We start from the raw sequence: 14266 nt of genomic DNA, 5'->3' as shown, positions 1-14266 counted from the left end.
ATTTGGACATGGGGCTTTTCTATAACTTTATTTTTCTACAGATATTTGATCTTTTTAAGCTTTCTTTTTTCTAATGGAGTCAATTTTGGTATACTTTGTTTCTCTAGAAAATTATCCATGTTACCTATTTTTAAAAATATATTTGCATAGACAACTCTTGTTGTCTTGCTTTGTATGTTGCTTTTGAGACATCTGATGTCAAAGTCCCCTTCTCTTGTAAGTTGTTTGATTTTTTTTTGTCTTGGAGACCTTGGAGAATTTTTTTTTTTTTCATCTTTAAAGTCTAATCATTTTACTAGGGTATGTTCTAGAGTTGATCATTCCGATATTTTTTCCCAGGTACACAATGGGCCTTTTAAATGTATAAATTCAGATATTCTTTTATTTCTGGAAAATATTCTTGAATTGTAGTTTTAAATATTAGTTCTGTTCCATTGTTTTGTTTCTCTTCATCAGAGACTCCATACTATCTATCTATCCATTTTTCTATCTGTTGTGTTGCTTCTTCTTTGTCTGTTTCTAATTCAACTACTTTCTGATCCTTTTCTGTTCTTTCTTTTTCTAATTTTCATTCTCTTGGTTTTATTCATGACTTTCTTAAATGTATTTTATTAGCTTTTTAATTTGACTGTATTATTCTATGGCCAACTTGTAATTTAGCTTTCCTTCATAGGATAATTTAGTTTCTTCCATTTTTTTCCTGAGTCCAATTAAATATCATTTCTTTTCTTCCTGTTATTTGCCTATTTCTATGTTTTATTTTTCATATGCCCAAATACTTTGAAGAGATTTACTTTAGTTTGAAGTGTTGTGTTAGTTTTCTTCTGCTTTGTCTTTTTTTGTGGGGTGTGTGAGAATTTTCATCAATTAAGGTGTTTTTCTTTTTCTTATAGTAGCTTTATATAAATGTAGCCTTTCACCTACCTATTTCATTGATTTGTAAGGATTTACAAGATTTATAGTCCCAGGGCGCCCTCCTCTGTTAGTATAGCAAACTGTTTTTCTTTCTTTCTTTCTTTCTTTCTTTTTAATAAATGGCCATGTAGCGGGGCGGGTGTTGGGGGGAAGGGTCATGTGTCCTCCAAATTTTTTGTTCTCTCTTGCAGGACTCTACTTTTCACTTTTGTTTCTTTCTCCCTCACCCTCCAATCTCCAAAGGATTCCTCTTCTTTCCTTTTACCTTCCCCCCTCATAAGTCATGCCTTTCAGAGAATCCTACCTTGAACGCATGCAGCTAAATCCCTTCCTTTTAGTAAGTGCTGTGATTTACCAGGACTCTTGTTTTTGCAGTTAGGAGAGACTTTCTCTTTCTGGAAGGATTTTAGGTCCATATGGGGGCTACCATACACCACTCTTCTGCACAGTTTTTCCCAGACCGCCCTTGTTCTCCATGAAGGCTTGCAGCTGGAGTGTGAGTGAGAGTGCACTGGGAGTTGATGTTTATTTTTCTACTTGAAGATAATGTGAGTTTGGACATTCTCTTTATTCTAGTTATGCTAAAGATGTACGTTTTGGGTAGTGCTATTTGTTTTTCTTGCTTTTCTTTTCCTCTTCTCTTCTTTTAAAAAGTGTGCTGGGAGAGTTGAATTGATGTGGCCATCATTATCATGGTTGTCCAGAATTCCATTTCTTGAGTTTTATATCATTTAGAGTATCTTTGGCTATAAATTACAAAAATGCTTGGCTCAGATTGGCTTAGAAAACAGGGAAATTCATTTCTTTACATGTAACAAGAAATCTGATGCAGGACATCTCAGGCTTGGACCTCAGGGCTCTGTCTGGTGTCTGCTGGCTTTGTTCTCAGGGAAGATGGCAGCAGCAGTTTCAGAAGCACAAGGTCCAGAGTCCATTGACTCCTGCTGTGGATTAGATTCCCTAGAAATAGAGCCTGTTTCAGGGATTCATGTACAAGTGATTTTTTGGTGCAGTCCTCTCAGGAGAATCTACAAGCAAGTGAAGGAGGCAGGATAAGATGAAGGAAGCATCTAGGCAGAGGTGGGGTTTTAGGAGAAGCTAACCTCTGATCCCACAGGGAATTCTGGAGCATGAATGACACCACAGAGTTTGCCCTGAGGTTGACAGGACAAGGGGGCTTGATTCTATATCTCTGCATCAGTCACTGGTCAGTCACAACTGGGTCCTGTAGCCACTCCTAAACAATTACAGTGGGGACCCAGCCCCACCAGGATCGACGTAGACTAGTTGAGATATACCCCTGGAGCTGGGGATGGTTCATCTTCCCCTGAGTCATGTGAGAAAGGAATAAATCTGGAGCAAAAGTGAGGTGCAGTTAGGAGGCAATGGATATCCGTCAGGCGGCCAGCCACGTGTGTGGCAGGTACCTATCTTGTGCCAGGACTGGGGCACAGTGGTGAGCACCCCCAACAAAGGGCTCTCGGTCTAGCCAGGAAGACAGGCAGTGAGAAAGCTGGGTGTCTGGGTTCTGATGGGTACTGTGATGACAGAGCAAGGTAAGGGAATAGAGATGTCTTGGAGGGGCTGCTTTACATCAGGTGGTGAGGAAAGGCCTCGCTGGGGTGAACATTTGAGCTGAGGCCTGCAGTGCAAGGGGAGAAGAGGATTCTGGTTGAGGCAACAACGGTGTCGAAGCTGAGAGGTGGAGACACGTCTGGGGGATGTGAGGAGCAGTAGGGGGTTAATGCAGCCGGAGTGGACCAGAGAGGGCGCTGTAGCCTGGGAGACACTGGAGACGGAGGCCGGACGCCATGAGGCAGGCACAGGAGTTAAGAAGGAACGCGTTCACGGGCCTGCAGTGTGAGAGGAGTCAGGGAAGGGCTTTGAGCAGAGGATCGGCTTGACCATTTACATGTTTAAAATATTTTTTTTTTCCTGCCAAGTGGAGAATGGGTTTTAAGGGGGCAAGAGGGGGAGGCAGAGAGGTCAGTGAAGAATGGGAAGCAAAATGGGCAGACTCAGGGACTGATGTGATCCTGGGGGCGGGAGTGGCATAGAAGAGGCACGACGGGTGCTGGTGGCTGGGGGCCAGGTAGGAGGTGTGCCCAGGAATGCAGAAGGGATGCCCCAAACTCATGTCCCCAGAGCCTGGGGCCCAGCTGGCCCACAGTGTTGTGGTGGGAGGGTGGAGCCCCCCTGATTCCGCCTTCTCTGCTCCACATGGGCAGGGTTCTGGAGCACTTCAGCAGTCTTTCGAGAGAAGTGAACCTGGACTACGAGCGCAGCATGAACAAGATCAACTTTGACAAAATCGTCTCCTCCAAGCCCAAGACGTTCTCCTATGTGACCCTGCCTGAGAAAGAGGAGGAGAAGGTGCCCAAGCAAGGTGACGCTGGCTAGACAGAGGCAGGCCCACGGCCACCCACGGCCAGAGCCCCTCCTGCCCCTCCCTCTGGGACCTCCCCTGTCCCTAGCATTCATCACCTTCTTTTCCTACCTGTCTGGAGAGCTGGGGGTTGGGGTTGTGGGGGTGGGGTAGAAGAAGGCTCTTTGATTTATTATTTTTTTAATTTTAATTTTAAAATATTTATTATTTATTTATTTATATGGGCTGTGCCCGGTCTTAGTTGTAGCATGCGGGATCTTTTTAGTCGCAGCATGTGGACTTCTTAGTTGTGGCACGCATGCGGGATCTAGTTCCCCAACCAGGTATCGAACTTGGGCCCCCTGCAGTGGGAGCGCAGAATCTTACCCACTGGTCCACCAGGGAAGTCCCCGAAGGCTTTTTTAAAAATAGTAGTCTGAGCAGTGCAGAAGTGGCAAGGTAAACATGGACTAGGAAAGCAATTGTCCAGAAGTGGATGAAAAGTGCTCTGATTTTCTGACCTAGGGACATGCAGTCCTTTTCTTCCTCCAGTAGCAAGAGTAGGTTGGCACTGCTGCAGCTCCATTTGACATGTGGCAGACCGAATCTCAGAGCTCCTTGCTTGGAGCTCTCTGATCCCTGCCCCAGCTTCCATGTGTGTGAGGTACCCAGGAAACTGGGGTGGGGTGCAGACCATGGGAACTCCCAGGGACCTGATGCCCACGTCTTCCTTTCTTGGTGCTCCAGGGCAGGCCCCAGATGGGCCCCAGGGGTTGTGTGCAGGTTGGCTGGGAGGGAGTGAGGAGGGAGCCCATGGTTCTCACCCACCTTCAAGGGGCCTGTGATCCAGAGTGACCTGGAGGGAATTGGTTTACCCACCCCAGAGTGGGCATTTCACTGTGGAGCCTTGGGGTCACCCAGGTAAGCCATGGGGAAAGAGGGGTTCCAGGGACATGGGTGTCTCTTCCAGGGAGGAGGCAGGAGTTGTTCCCTCCATCAATACCTGGTAGATCCACCCTGACCCCTGGTACATCCAAGGCCCATCTGACACTGGCCCTTGACCCCATCCCTGCAGGTCTGGTGAGTGTCCCCCAGTACCCATTCCAGGAACAGAAGGCAGACTTCACCTTCGTGTCCTTGCTCACACGGTCGGAGGTCATCACGGCCCTCAGCAAGGTGCGGGCTGAGTGCAGCAAGGTGACCGCTATGTCCCTCTTCCACTCAAGCCTCTCCAAGTACAGCCGCTTAGAGGAGTTTGAACAAATCCAGTCACAGACCTACTCCCAGGTGCGTGGGCATCCAGGGCACAGAGGGTGATAGCGGGCCAGGGCCTCGGAGCTGATGGACACAGACAGGGGCCCTGGGAAGCCCGGAGTTGATCAGCCGAGAGCCCCTGCTTTCCTTAAAACCAGGCCTTGCCTCTTCCTAGACCTTGCGGGAAGCTGGGGTGGGTGCCAACCGGGTGTTTCATCTTAGAGAGAAAAGGAAAACCAGGCTGGGCTCCCTTTCTAGTCCTTTTCCATCCCAACACTGGTGGCCTCTGAAGCAGACTCCCAGTCTTGGAAAGGGGAGCAGGAACCCCATGCACCCCCATATCTACCTGAGCATGGGAGTGTGAGGGGGAGAGGTGCAGCCTCATGGGAGACAGGCACCAGTGGGCCCAGGAGGAGAGCTCCTTTCTGCTCCACTCTGTGCCTCGATCTCTCTCTCTCTGCCTCATTCTCTGTGTCTCTGCGTCTCTCCCTTGGCTGGAGGGAAAGCCCTGCTTTTGCTGCCCCTCCCTCCCTCATCCCCCCACCTCCAGAAGCCCTGGTCCCTGTGGGTCATAGAGGGTGTTGGTTGGCAGGGCTTGGCAGTAAGTTGGGGTTGTAGGGAGATCCCTTCATGGTCATCTGAGTCTGGAGAGTGCCCGAGCATGGTGGCTGTGGGCAGTGCGCCCCGCAGGCAGCCACGTGATGCCACCTGTGGCCACCGCAGGTGCAGATGTTCCTCAAGGACAGCTGGATCACCACGCTCAAGGTGGTCATGCGCAGCAGCCTGCGTGACATGAGCAAGGGCTGGTACAACCTCTACGAGACCAACTGGGAGGTGTACCTCATGTCGAAGCTGCGCAGGCTGATGGAGCTGCTCAAGTACATGCTGCAGGACACGCTGCGCTCCCTGGTGCAAGACTCTCTCTCCAGCTTCGCGCAGTTCATCAGCGATGCCTGCTGCAGCGTGCTCGACTGCGCCGACGACATGGTCTGGGGCGAAGACTTCATAAACAGCCCCTATAGGTGGGGCTCGGCTGGGCAGAGGCACCTGTCGACACCAGAGCTGTTCCTTGTCAGGTGCCGGCGGCTGGGGCGGTACAGGGTCAGGGGGCCAGGCAGCCAGGGGCAGGGTGCCCAGCACTGCTGGGTCCTGGACACAAGGGTGGGCCTGGCTCCTGCCCTGGTTGCTGGGAAATGTCCCAGCAGCTCTGCCTGGCATGTCTTCTGGTGACTTCCATCTCTGTCACTGAGTTCCTCAGTTGAGAAGTGTTTTTTGAGCACTTGCCATGAACCAGGTGGGGTTCTAGGGGAACAAGAGGGGTGCGGCCCCTGCTCTCACATGGGCACAGACAGCAATCAAAGATACAAACAGATACAGTCATTGCTGATCTCGGCAGGGGCTCTGACATATCCAGGAGAGGGGACGTTGCCAAGCGGGTCAGGGAGGAAGTGGCATCTGAGTCAAGAACTGAGACAGAGGAAACCAGCCATGAGGGGATGGTGGGGAGGGGGCACCAGCTGGAGGGCCTGGAGCCACGGAGGGAAGAGAAAAGTTGGGGCCGTCATGGAAGGAAAGGCCAGTGGCTATGGCTGGAGAGGGAAAGGCAGGGAGGGTTGGTCAGGATGACTCGGGAGAGGTTGCGAGGACCAGGCCAGACCATATAGAGCCTCCTGTGGTCATGGTTGGGGGCTGGATTTATTCTGATTGTGGTCAGCAGCCATCAGAGGAGAGTAACAATCCAAATTATATTCCAAAACCATGCTCTGGGTTTGTGAGGATGAGTGAGGCAGAAGAGAAGTGAGACCAAGGCTCTTACCATTGTCTAGAAAAGGGGTGATGGGGCTGGGTAGGGCAGATTTGGGGCAGTGAATAGGCCGTAGTGCTGGGGAGAGGATGTGTAGGAGGAAGAGGGCAGGGGAGGAGACCAGGCTGACTCCTGGGGTCCACTGAGCCCTGGTGGGAGTCAGGGAACATGGAATGTCTGAAATGCTCATTTGAGGTCAGGGTGGTTGACAATCCAGAGTGCGAGGGAGGCTTGGCTGGGATCTAGGCTTGAAGGTCGTTGCATGTAGTGGGTGTCTGGAGCCAAGGATGGTGGGCTCCCAGGGATAGCATGGACGCCACAAGTGCCCAGGGCCTCTCCAACCTTCCCTGATGACCTCAGGACCGCGTGGAGGTCGTCCTCCCTCTCCCTGGTGCCCATGGGCCTCTGGGCAAGTGGCAGGAATGGAGGAGCCTGTCTGGTTGGTGTGGGTCTTTCTCTCTGGTAACTTGGAGGTTTCTGGGAAGAGGGCAGAGGCAAGTCTCGTGCATGAAGAAGCTCCAGAGCCATAATGCCGGCAGCAAGGGCAGGGACTGGGCTTCCTGTGCGCAGCCCTCTTCAGGCCCCTGCCCACAATCCGCCCGACCACTGTCCCTGCAGGCCCCGCAAGAATCCCCTGTTCATCGTGGACCTGGTGCTGGACAGCTCAGGGGTGCACTACAGCACGCCGTTGGAGCAGTTCGAGACTTCTCTGCTCAACCTCTTTGACAAGGGCATCCTGGCCACCCACACGGTGCCCCAGCTGGAGAAGGTACAGCGGCACTTATGCCAGGGTGCTGCCACAGTGTCAGAGCAGTTCAGCTTCATCATGGCTGGCAGTGTGCTCAGCCCTTTAATTCTTGAATAGCTCATTTAGTCCTCACCACAAGCTGAACTGGGTACCATTAACATCCCCATTCTGTAGATGAGGCTTGGAGAAATTTTGCCCAAAGTCATATAGCTGCTAAGGGTCAGACCTGCGATTGGAACTAGGCTCACTCACCCACTCCTGCCACAGCCATGTCTGACCCAGATCCCATCCAGCTCCTGACCTCTCTCTTCCACTCAAGATGTAGACAGAGACTGACCTCCACTCTCGGGATCCCTTCTCAAAGGTCCTCATTTGTCACCGCAGCACAGCCTGCTACCCCAGGCCCCACAGCTGCTGTAACTCCAGTCCCCTCTTCTGTCCCTTGCTGGTCAGTCAGAGACATCAGTGACCTGGTTGTCCTGTTGGCCTTGAGCTGAGCCAGGCAAGGTAGAGGAAGATGCTGTCCCTTGGTGGGCCACCTGGGCCTCCCGCCTTGTATTAGTCCACAGCCTCATCTAAGAGATGTGGCAGCAGACCCTCTGCCCTGCCCCCACCATGCTGTCTATGCTCGGCCACGCTGCCGCTCACTCAGTCTTTGGACCACACTCCAACCCTTCTGCCCGCCTGCCCTGTGGCTCATCCAGCTCTGTGCGCCTTCCCACCTTGCCCCACAGCTGGTGATGGAGGACATCTTCATCAGCGGTGACCCCCTGCTGGAGTCGGTGGGGCTTCATGAGCTGCTGGTGGAGGAGCTGCGGGCCGTCATCGCCAATGCTGTGTGCAAGGCCACAATCCCACTGCAGGCCTACGCCAAGGAGTACAGAAAGTACCTGGAACTGAACAACAATGATGTTGGCACCTTCCTCAAGTGCGTGGGTGCGTCAGAGTGTGTCTGCCTGTCTGTGTGACCCCCACTCACCCTCTCACCACCCTCTGCCCCTTGTGGGTGCCCGCTGTCCACAGGGCCTTCCAGACGCAGTGCCCGTCGGCCGAGGAGGTGCGGGAGGTGGTGCTCACCCACCTGCAGGAGAAAGAGATCCTGGACAGCTCGTTGCCCAGCATCATCATCATCGGTCCCTTCTACGTCAACGTCAACAACGTCAAACAGAGCCTGTCCAAGAAGTGCAAGGCCCTGGCCACTTCCATGCTGGACATCCTGGCTAAGAACCTGCACAAGGAGGTGGATGATGTAGGTGCCCACCTGCCCGGCCCCAGAGACCGCACCAGCACACACACCGTGCATATGTAGTGAACTCCCATGAGTGAGGCTCAGGGGTGTCTGCAGACATCCAGGCCAATGGAAGGGTCTGGAAGTCACCCTGCCTCGACCCTGCCTGGGGTCATATGGGAGGTCCCAGGAAGTGGGGGCTTCTATCTTTTCCCCTGGACTTGTAAAGAGCTGGGAACCCCTCACAAAGAACACCCTGAGATCATCATTTCGCAGAGCTGAGGGTGTGCAGGTGCAGGCGGCTGGGGAGGGGGAAACGCACTGGGTGACCTTCAGCTCCCCAGTGTGCTGGAAGGGAGCATCTCTTTTCAGAATGCACCGTAGGATGTGGTGGGGTGGGGGCAGTTCCCTGTTGGGAGATACTGGGACCAAGAAGGAGGAGCAGGCCCCTGGGAAGGCAAGGGAGGGGCACACGGTCTCCCCAGCGCCCTCCCCCTCCTGCCAGATCTGTGAAGAGTTCCGCAGCATCAGCCGCAAGATCTACGAGAAGCCCAACAGCATTGAGGAGCTGGCTGAGCTTCGTGAGTGGATGAAGGGCATCCCCGAGAAGCTGGTGGGGCTGGAGGTGAGGCGGGTACACGGGGGGCTGGGGGCTGGGGACAGGCAGGGGCTGGGAGAGCAGGAGCCGGGAGGCTGGGAGTGAGGTAGACACACAGGGGACAGTTGGCCTCGGAGGGTTATGAGGCTGGGTGCACGATGCAGATTCAGAGCTATGCTGTTTGGGCGGTCAGGAGGGCATGAGTGGGGGGCTGGAGTTTGGAGGTGTGGTGGCCCAGGCCCTTGGAGCCCTGAGCCCAATGCTGGCACCTCCTCCACCACCCCAGGCCTCCCCTCTCTGGAAGAGGGCACCCTCTCCCAAACACCCAACCACTTTGGGGAGCCTGGTCCCAGTTACCCTCCCACCTCCCAGGTACACATAGTTCTCATCAATGCCTATACATGCAGGATCGGATTGTGAAGGTCATGGACGACTACCAAGTCATGGACGAGTTCTTTTACAACCTCAGCACAGATGACTTCAATGACAAGTGAGTGTGAGGTCGATCCTCAATCCAGGCGGGAGGTGGGGGAGGAGGTGCTGAGCCATGGCGGCTGCAGGCTGTGCGGTCACACGGCTCCACGTGGGCCAGGGCCACGTGGCCAGTGGGGCAGAAGGAAATCGTTTGGCTCTCTTGGTCTAGGGACCCTGCTGCCCCCCACTCTGTCTCCATTCTCTATCCCATCATTGGCCTGACACACACATGTTCACTGGGCCTGGGATCCCCTTGTTTGTGGTTGAGGCCCTTGGGGGTCCTTGGGAGCATGGCGAGAAGGCAAAGCCCAGCCTGGTGGGCGGTCCCTGGGGAGGAGCACTTGTCCCCACCCAGCTCAAGAGCCTCATAGGAAATAGCCTCAGGTTGGGACTGCCTTACTGAGGCCAAGAGACCCCTTGCCCAGCCTGTCTTATAGCCTGGGGCTGGCTCCAGGTTGCCAGGGTCTGGGAGAGACTGGCACTGTCTCCTGGGAACCCTGCCCAGGAGCCCTAAGTCACCTGCTTTATGGGACATCCTGGTGCTCAGGGTGGCCTCCCCCACGATCTGCAGCCCAAGGCCAACTGCAAGCAGAATCTCTGAAGCCCACAGGGTCACCAGGTCAGCCAGGCAGAGGGAGTTGATATGAAGGAAGCTGGTCTGGTGGCCCTGTCTGGTCACCAAGGAAATGCAGGCCAGAGGCTGTCACTTTGCCTCATCTGAGCTGAGGCCCCTTACAGACCTGGGGAACTCAGGATCGCTTCTCTCATTTTGGACACCATTCCCTTCTTGTCCTGTCACTGCTCTGGGCACATTGGGTGTGCATCTCCCTGGAAGCTGCCCACAATCCCAGGGCGGGGACTGCTTTCCCTGCCAGGCAGCCCCACACTGCAGTGGTGGCAGTGGCTGCCTCCAGGCTCACTTCTACCTCCCAGTTGCCCAGCCCCGGCTGCTCCAGCTGCCGTCTGGATCCCCCATTCTCCCCTTCACCCTGGCCTGCACACCCCATGATTTCAGTGTGACATTCCCCCCCATAACCCATCCCTTCCCCATCCAGATGGGCTGCCAGCAACTGGCCTGCTAAGATCCTCGGGCAGATAGAGATGGTACGGCAGCAACATATGGAAGATGAGGAGAAGTTCCGCAAAATCCAGATCATGGATCAGAACAACTTCCAGGAGAAGCTGGAAGGGCTGCAGGTGGGGCTGGGTTGAGAACACACACACACACACACACCACACACCACACACACACACACCACACACACACACCACACACACACACACACACACACACACACACACACACACCCCACACAGCTCTCCAGGGCCAGGACTTACCCCTTGCAGTCAGGAGGTGCTGTGTCAATGTTTGCTGGGCGAGTGAACAAGTAGCTAAAAGAATGAACTGAAAGGCCAGAGAGGTGCCTGGGCAGCAAGTTCCAGGAAATTTCAGAGTAGCAAAGAGCCCCAACCCCTCTGTTGTGTCCTCATGGGCACTGTGTCTCCTTTGGACCTTGCTGTGTTACCTTGGGGTGGTCAGCTGCCTGTGATAGGCCAGGAACCTCTCACTCCAGGAGAAAGTACCCTCAGAACTGGGAGATGTTGATGCTCTGGGGACCTCAGTTTCCCTGGGTGTGCACAGGGATGCGTGGGCATAGGTGGGCCCACAGAGGCATCTGATCCCTTGTTCCTTGGCCTGCAGCTGGTGGTAGCTGGCTTCTCCACCCACGTGGAGATTGCGCGAGCGCATGAGATTGCCAACGAGGTGCGCCGGGTCAAGAAGCAGCTGAAGGACTGCCAGCAGCTGGCGATGCTCTACAACAACCGCGAGCACATCTTTGGCTTGCCCATCACCAACGTAGGCCTCCTCTGGGCTCACTGCCCCCCAGCCCTGAGAAGGGCTCGAGGAGGAGCCCATGGCATTTGCGGCCACATCTGGAGCCAGCTGCCAAGTAGCAGGGCCCTGGCATTTGGGGTGGGGGGGGAGGACTGAGCAGGCTGCAGAGAAGAGCTTACCCCCGTCTCCTGGCCCCTAGGGCGAGGAGGCTGCCTGGACCCAAGCAGGAGGCTGGAGGCTCAGTGCAGGCCTTGCTCAGCCACTCAGAGCCCAGAGCCCATGGGGGGAAGGAAGAAGGGAGGCCAGGCCTGAGTCCATGGGGACAGGATCAGGGACAGCAGCCAGGAGCAAGGAGGGGCCCCAGAAGGAGCATTGTGGAGAGAGACTGGGGAGCACCCTGACACAGCCCCAGCTTTTCTGCCCCTGCAGTATGACAAGCTCTCCAGGATGGTGAAGGAGTTCCAGCCCTACCTGGACCTCTGGACCACAGCCTCCGACTGGCTGCGCTGGTCGGAGAGCTGGATGAACGACCCCCTGTCAGCCATCGATGCAGAGCAGCTGGAGAAGAACGTCATCGAGTCGTTCAAGACCATGCACAAGTGCGTGAAGCAGTTCAAGGACATCCCAGGTAGGCAGCCCAGCCAGCCCGTCCCCTCCTTCCCTGCCTGTGCCAGCTGCCTCTCACCCCTGCCTGCCCTGCCCGGCAGCCTGCCAGGATGTGGCCTTAGACATCCAGGCCCGCATTGAGGAGTTCAAGCCGTACATCCCGCTGATCCAGGGGCTACGCAACCCTGGCATGAGGACCCAGCACTGGGACATGCTGTCCAATGAGATCAACATTAATGTCAGGCCCAAGGCCAACCTGACCTTCGCCCGCTGCCTTGAGATGAACCTGCAGGACCACACTGAGAGCATCAGCAAGGTGGCCAAGGTGGCTGGCAAGGAGTACGCCATCGAGCAGGTGGGCCGCCACCAGCAGGCCCGCCCTGCCCCACCCACATGCTGCCCAATGGTGTGGGAATGTGACGGTATGGGGCCCCATTCACCAGGCCAAGAGGTTGAGGTGCATCCTATTAAGTGCGTTAATAATGCATATGAAGTGCTTGGCATGGTGTCTACCACCCCTATTATTATTCAGTTATTCCTCTCAAGTTATTCCTCTCTCAGGAAGGTGCTGATAGCATTACCTCATTTAACAGATGAGCAAATTAAGGCGCAGAGAGGTTCAGCAATTGGCCAAGGTGGCATAGCCAATAAGGGCTGGAACTGGGACCAGAGCTCCTAACCAGTGCCTTAGCTGCCTCCCAACATGCTTGTTCATGCATGTTGTACACATACACCACATGTGAGAGCGAGTCAGCCTTGGATTCCGATGAGGGTCCATGGGGGATTTGTTGACCAGACAAGCTGAGAGTTTGCTGAGGGGGCCTGAGTGAAGATCATGGCCGGGTAGAACCTGCCCTTCCCCACCCAGTGCTGCTCAGTGTGGGCCGGCTCTTTCCCGGGACCCAGCCTTGACTCGTTCCTACTCCAGGCGCTGGACAAGATGGAGAAGGAGTGGTCCACCATCCTGTTCAACGTGATGCCCTACAAGGAGACAGAGACCCACATCCTCAAGAGCCCAGATGAGGCCTCTCAACTGCTTGATGACCACATCGTCATGACCCAGAGCATGACCTTCTCGCCCTACAAGAAGCCCTTCGAGCAACGCATCAACTCCTGGGAGAACAAGCTGAAGCTGACCCAGGTGGGCCCTTTCTGTCCTCCCCTCCCCCATCCCCCCACCCTCACAGCACCCTGTCCCAAGGCTGCTCTTTATGGTGTCTGGGTGGGGCTGGAAGTGGTGGAGTGCCTTGCTGAAGGTTTGCACAGCTCCTGGCTCTCTGCCAGTCCCCTCACAAAGAGGAGGGGGACTAGAATGGGGCTCTCCATCTCAGGTTCGGCTGCTGGAGGAGGCAATTCAGAATGTGCCGGTGGGGCCAGTGTTTGGTCCAAAGCTGCAGCTGAGGAGGGGCATGAGAGCTGCCAGCAGACCCCCAAAGTGATGCCTAGGCTTGGGACAGCTAGGACCTCCAGTCTCAGGACTTTCTGGGCTGGACACCACAAGGCCCTGAGGCTCCTCAAAGTCCCCTCCTACTCGGCCCTGAGCTTCTCACTCGCAGCTTCTCACTTGGAGCTGGCTTGGGGTAAGAGAGCCAGGGCACTAGGGACCGCTGCTCTTTGGGGCTCTCAAGGCCAGTGGCCGGCACTATCTGCAGAACCCTGAGGTCAGTGCCAGGGCCAGGCCTACTGGTATGATTCTGACAGCCCCATGCTGGGAGCTGTTCAGAAACTTCCAGTGAAGGCCAGAAGCTGAGCGAGGAGGGCCTGCCTGTATGTTCCTTGGGTCACCCAGAGAGGCCTGAGCTCATCAGCATTGTCCCTGGGTCTCCGTCCTTTGCTCACACTGTCCTCTCTACCTGGAGTTCCATCTCCTCCAGGGCTCAGCATCGAGCGGCCCTCATTGATTCCCCCACACCTGAATGCAAGGTATTCCCATCGAGGCCCTTGGTCGGTGCCTCTTACAGAACCCATCACACACACTGGGCCCTTGGTGATTCAGAGGCAGAACTGGCTGTTTAGAGGATTGTGGGCTCCTCAAGGGCAGGGACCACACCCTCCTCTGTTTCCTCTGGAGCCCACATGGACTTGACCTGGGCCTGACACAGGCTGGCCACAGCACACTGTTTCATGAAGAAGAGAATGAACAAATGAATGAATGGGTTTGCACTGATAGGAAATGGCAAGAGATGAATTTGGAAAGGGGAATCTGGAGGCAGAGGGGAAAGTGGCTTGAAGAGGTCTCACTCTTGGACTGATGTTTCACAGAGTATTTTAGGGGATCTCAAGCTCAAGTCCCAGTACACCTCAAAGAATCGAGGGGTCATAGACCCAGAGTCCTCCCAGGAGAGGAGACTGGCTTGGTCTTCCATGCACTGGGCTCTTTCCTTGTTACTTTAGAGTTTGCTAGTTGGGGCGTGGTTCTCTCATAGGAAGACTGGCT

General features: G+C 54.8%; 1 protein-coding gene across 1 annotated transcript in view; it reads left to right on the top strand.

Annotated features, from left to right (window-relative positions):
• The window catches only part of DNAH1 (dynein axonemal heavy chain 1), a 101691-nt gene that overhangs the window by 46348 nt on the left and 41077 nt on the right, over positions 1-14266 (top strand). Inside the window, exons 9-21 of the mRNA XM_032650102.1 lie at positions 3144-3301; positions 4356-4567; positions 5258-5556; positions 6957-7107; positions 7821-8014; positions 8110-8335; positions 8820-8939; positions 9320-9402; positions 10442-10583; positions 11089-11244; positions 11653-11851; positions 11931-12184; positions 12758-12970. Of these exons, the coding sequence (XP_032505993.1) occupies positions 3144-3301; positions 4356-4567; positions 5258-5556; positions 6957-7107; positions 7821-8014; positions 8110-8335; positions 8820-8939; positions 9320-9402; positions 10442-10583; positions 11089-11244; positions 11653-11851; positions 11931-12184; positions 12758-12970 (2407 nt within the window). The remainder of the gene's footprint in view (positions 1-3143; positions 3302-4355; positions 4568-5257; positions 5557-6956; positions 7108-7820; positions 8015-8109; positions 8336-8819; positions 8940-9319; positions 9403-10441; positions 10584-11088; positions 11245-11652; positions 11852-11930; positions 12185-12757; positions 12971-14266) is intronic.

This window comes from Phocoena sinus, chromosome 11 (genome assembly GCF_008692025.1).
Source record: "Phocoena sinus isolate mPhoSin1 chromosome 11, mPhoSin1.pri, whole genome shotgun sequence".
NCBI classification, from domain to species: domain Eukaryota; kingdom Metazoa; phylum Chordata; class Mammalia; order Artiodactyla; family Phocoenidae; genus Phocoena; species Phocoena sinus.
This window is presented reverse-complemented; position numbering and strand designations above follow the sequence as displayed.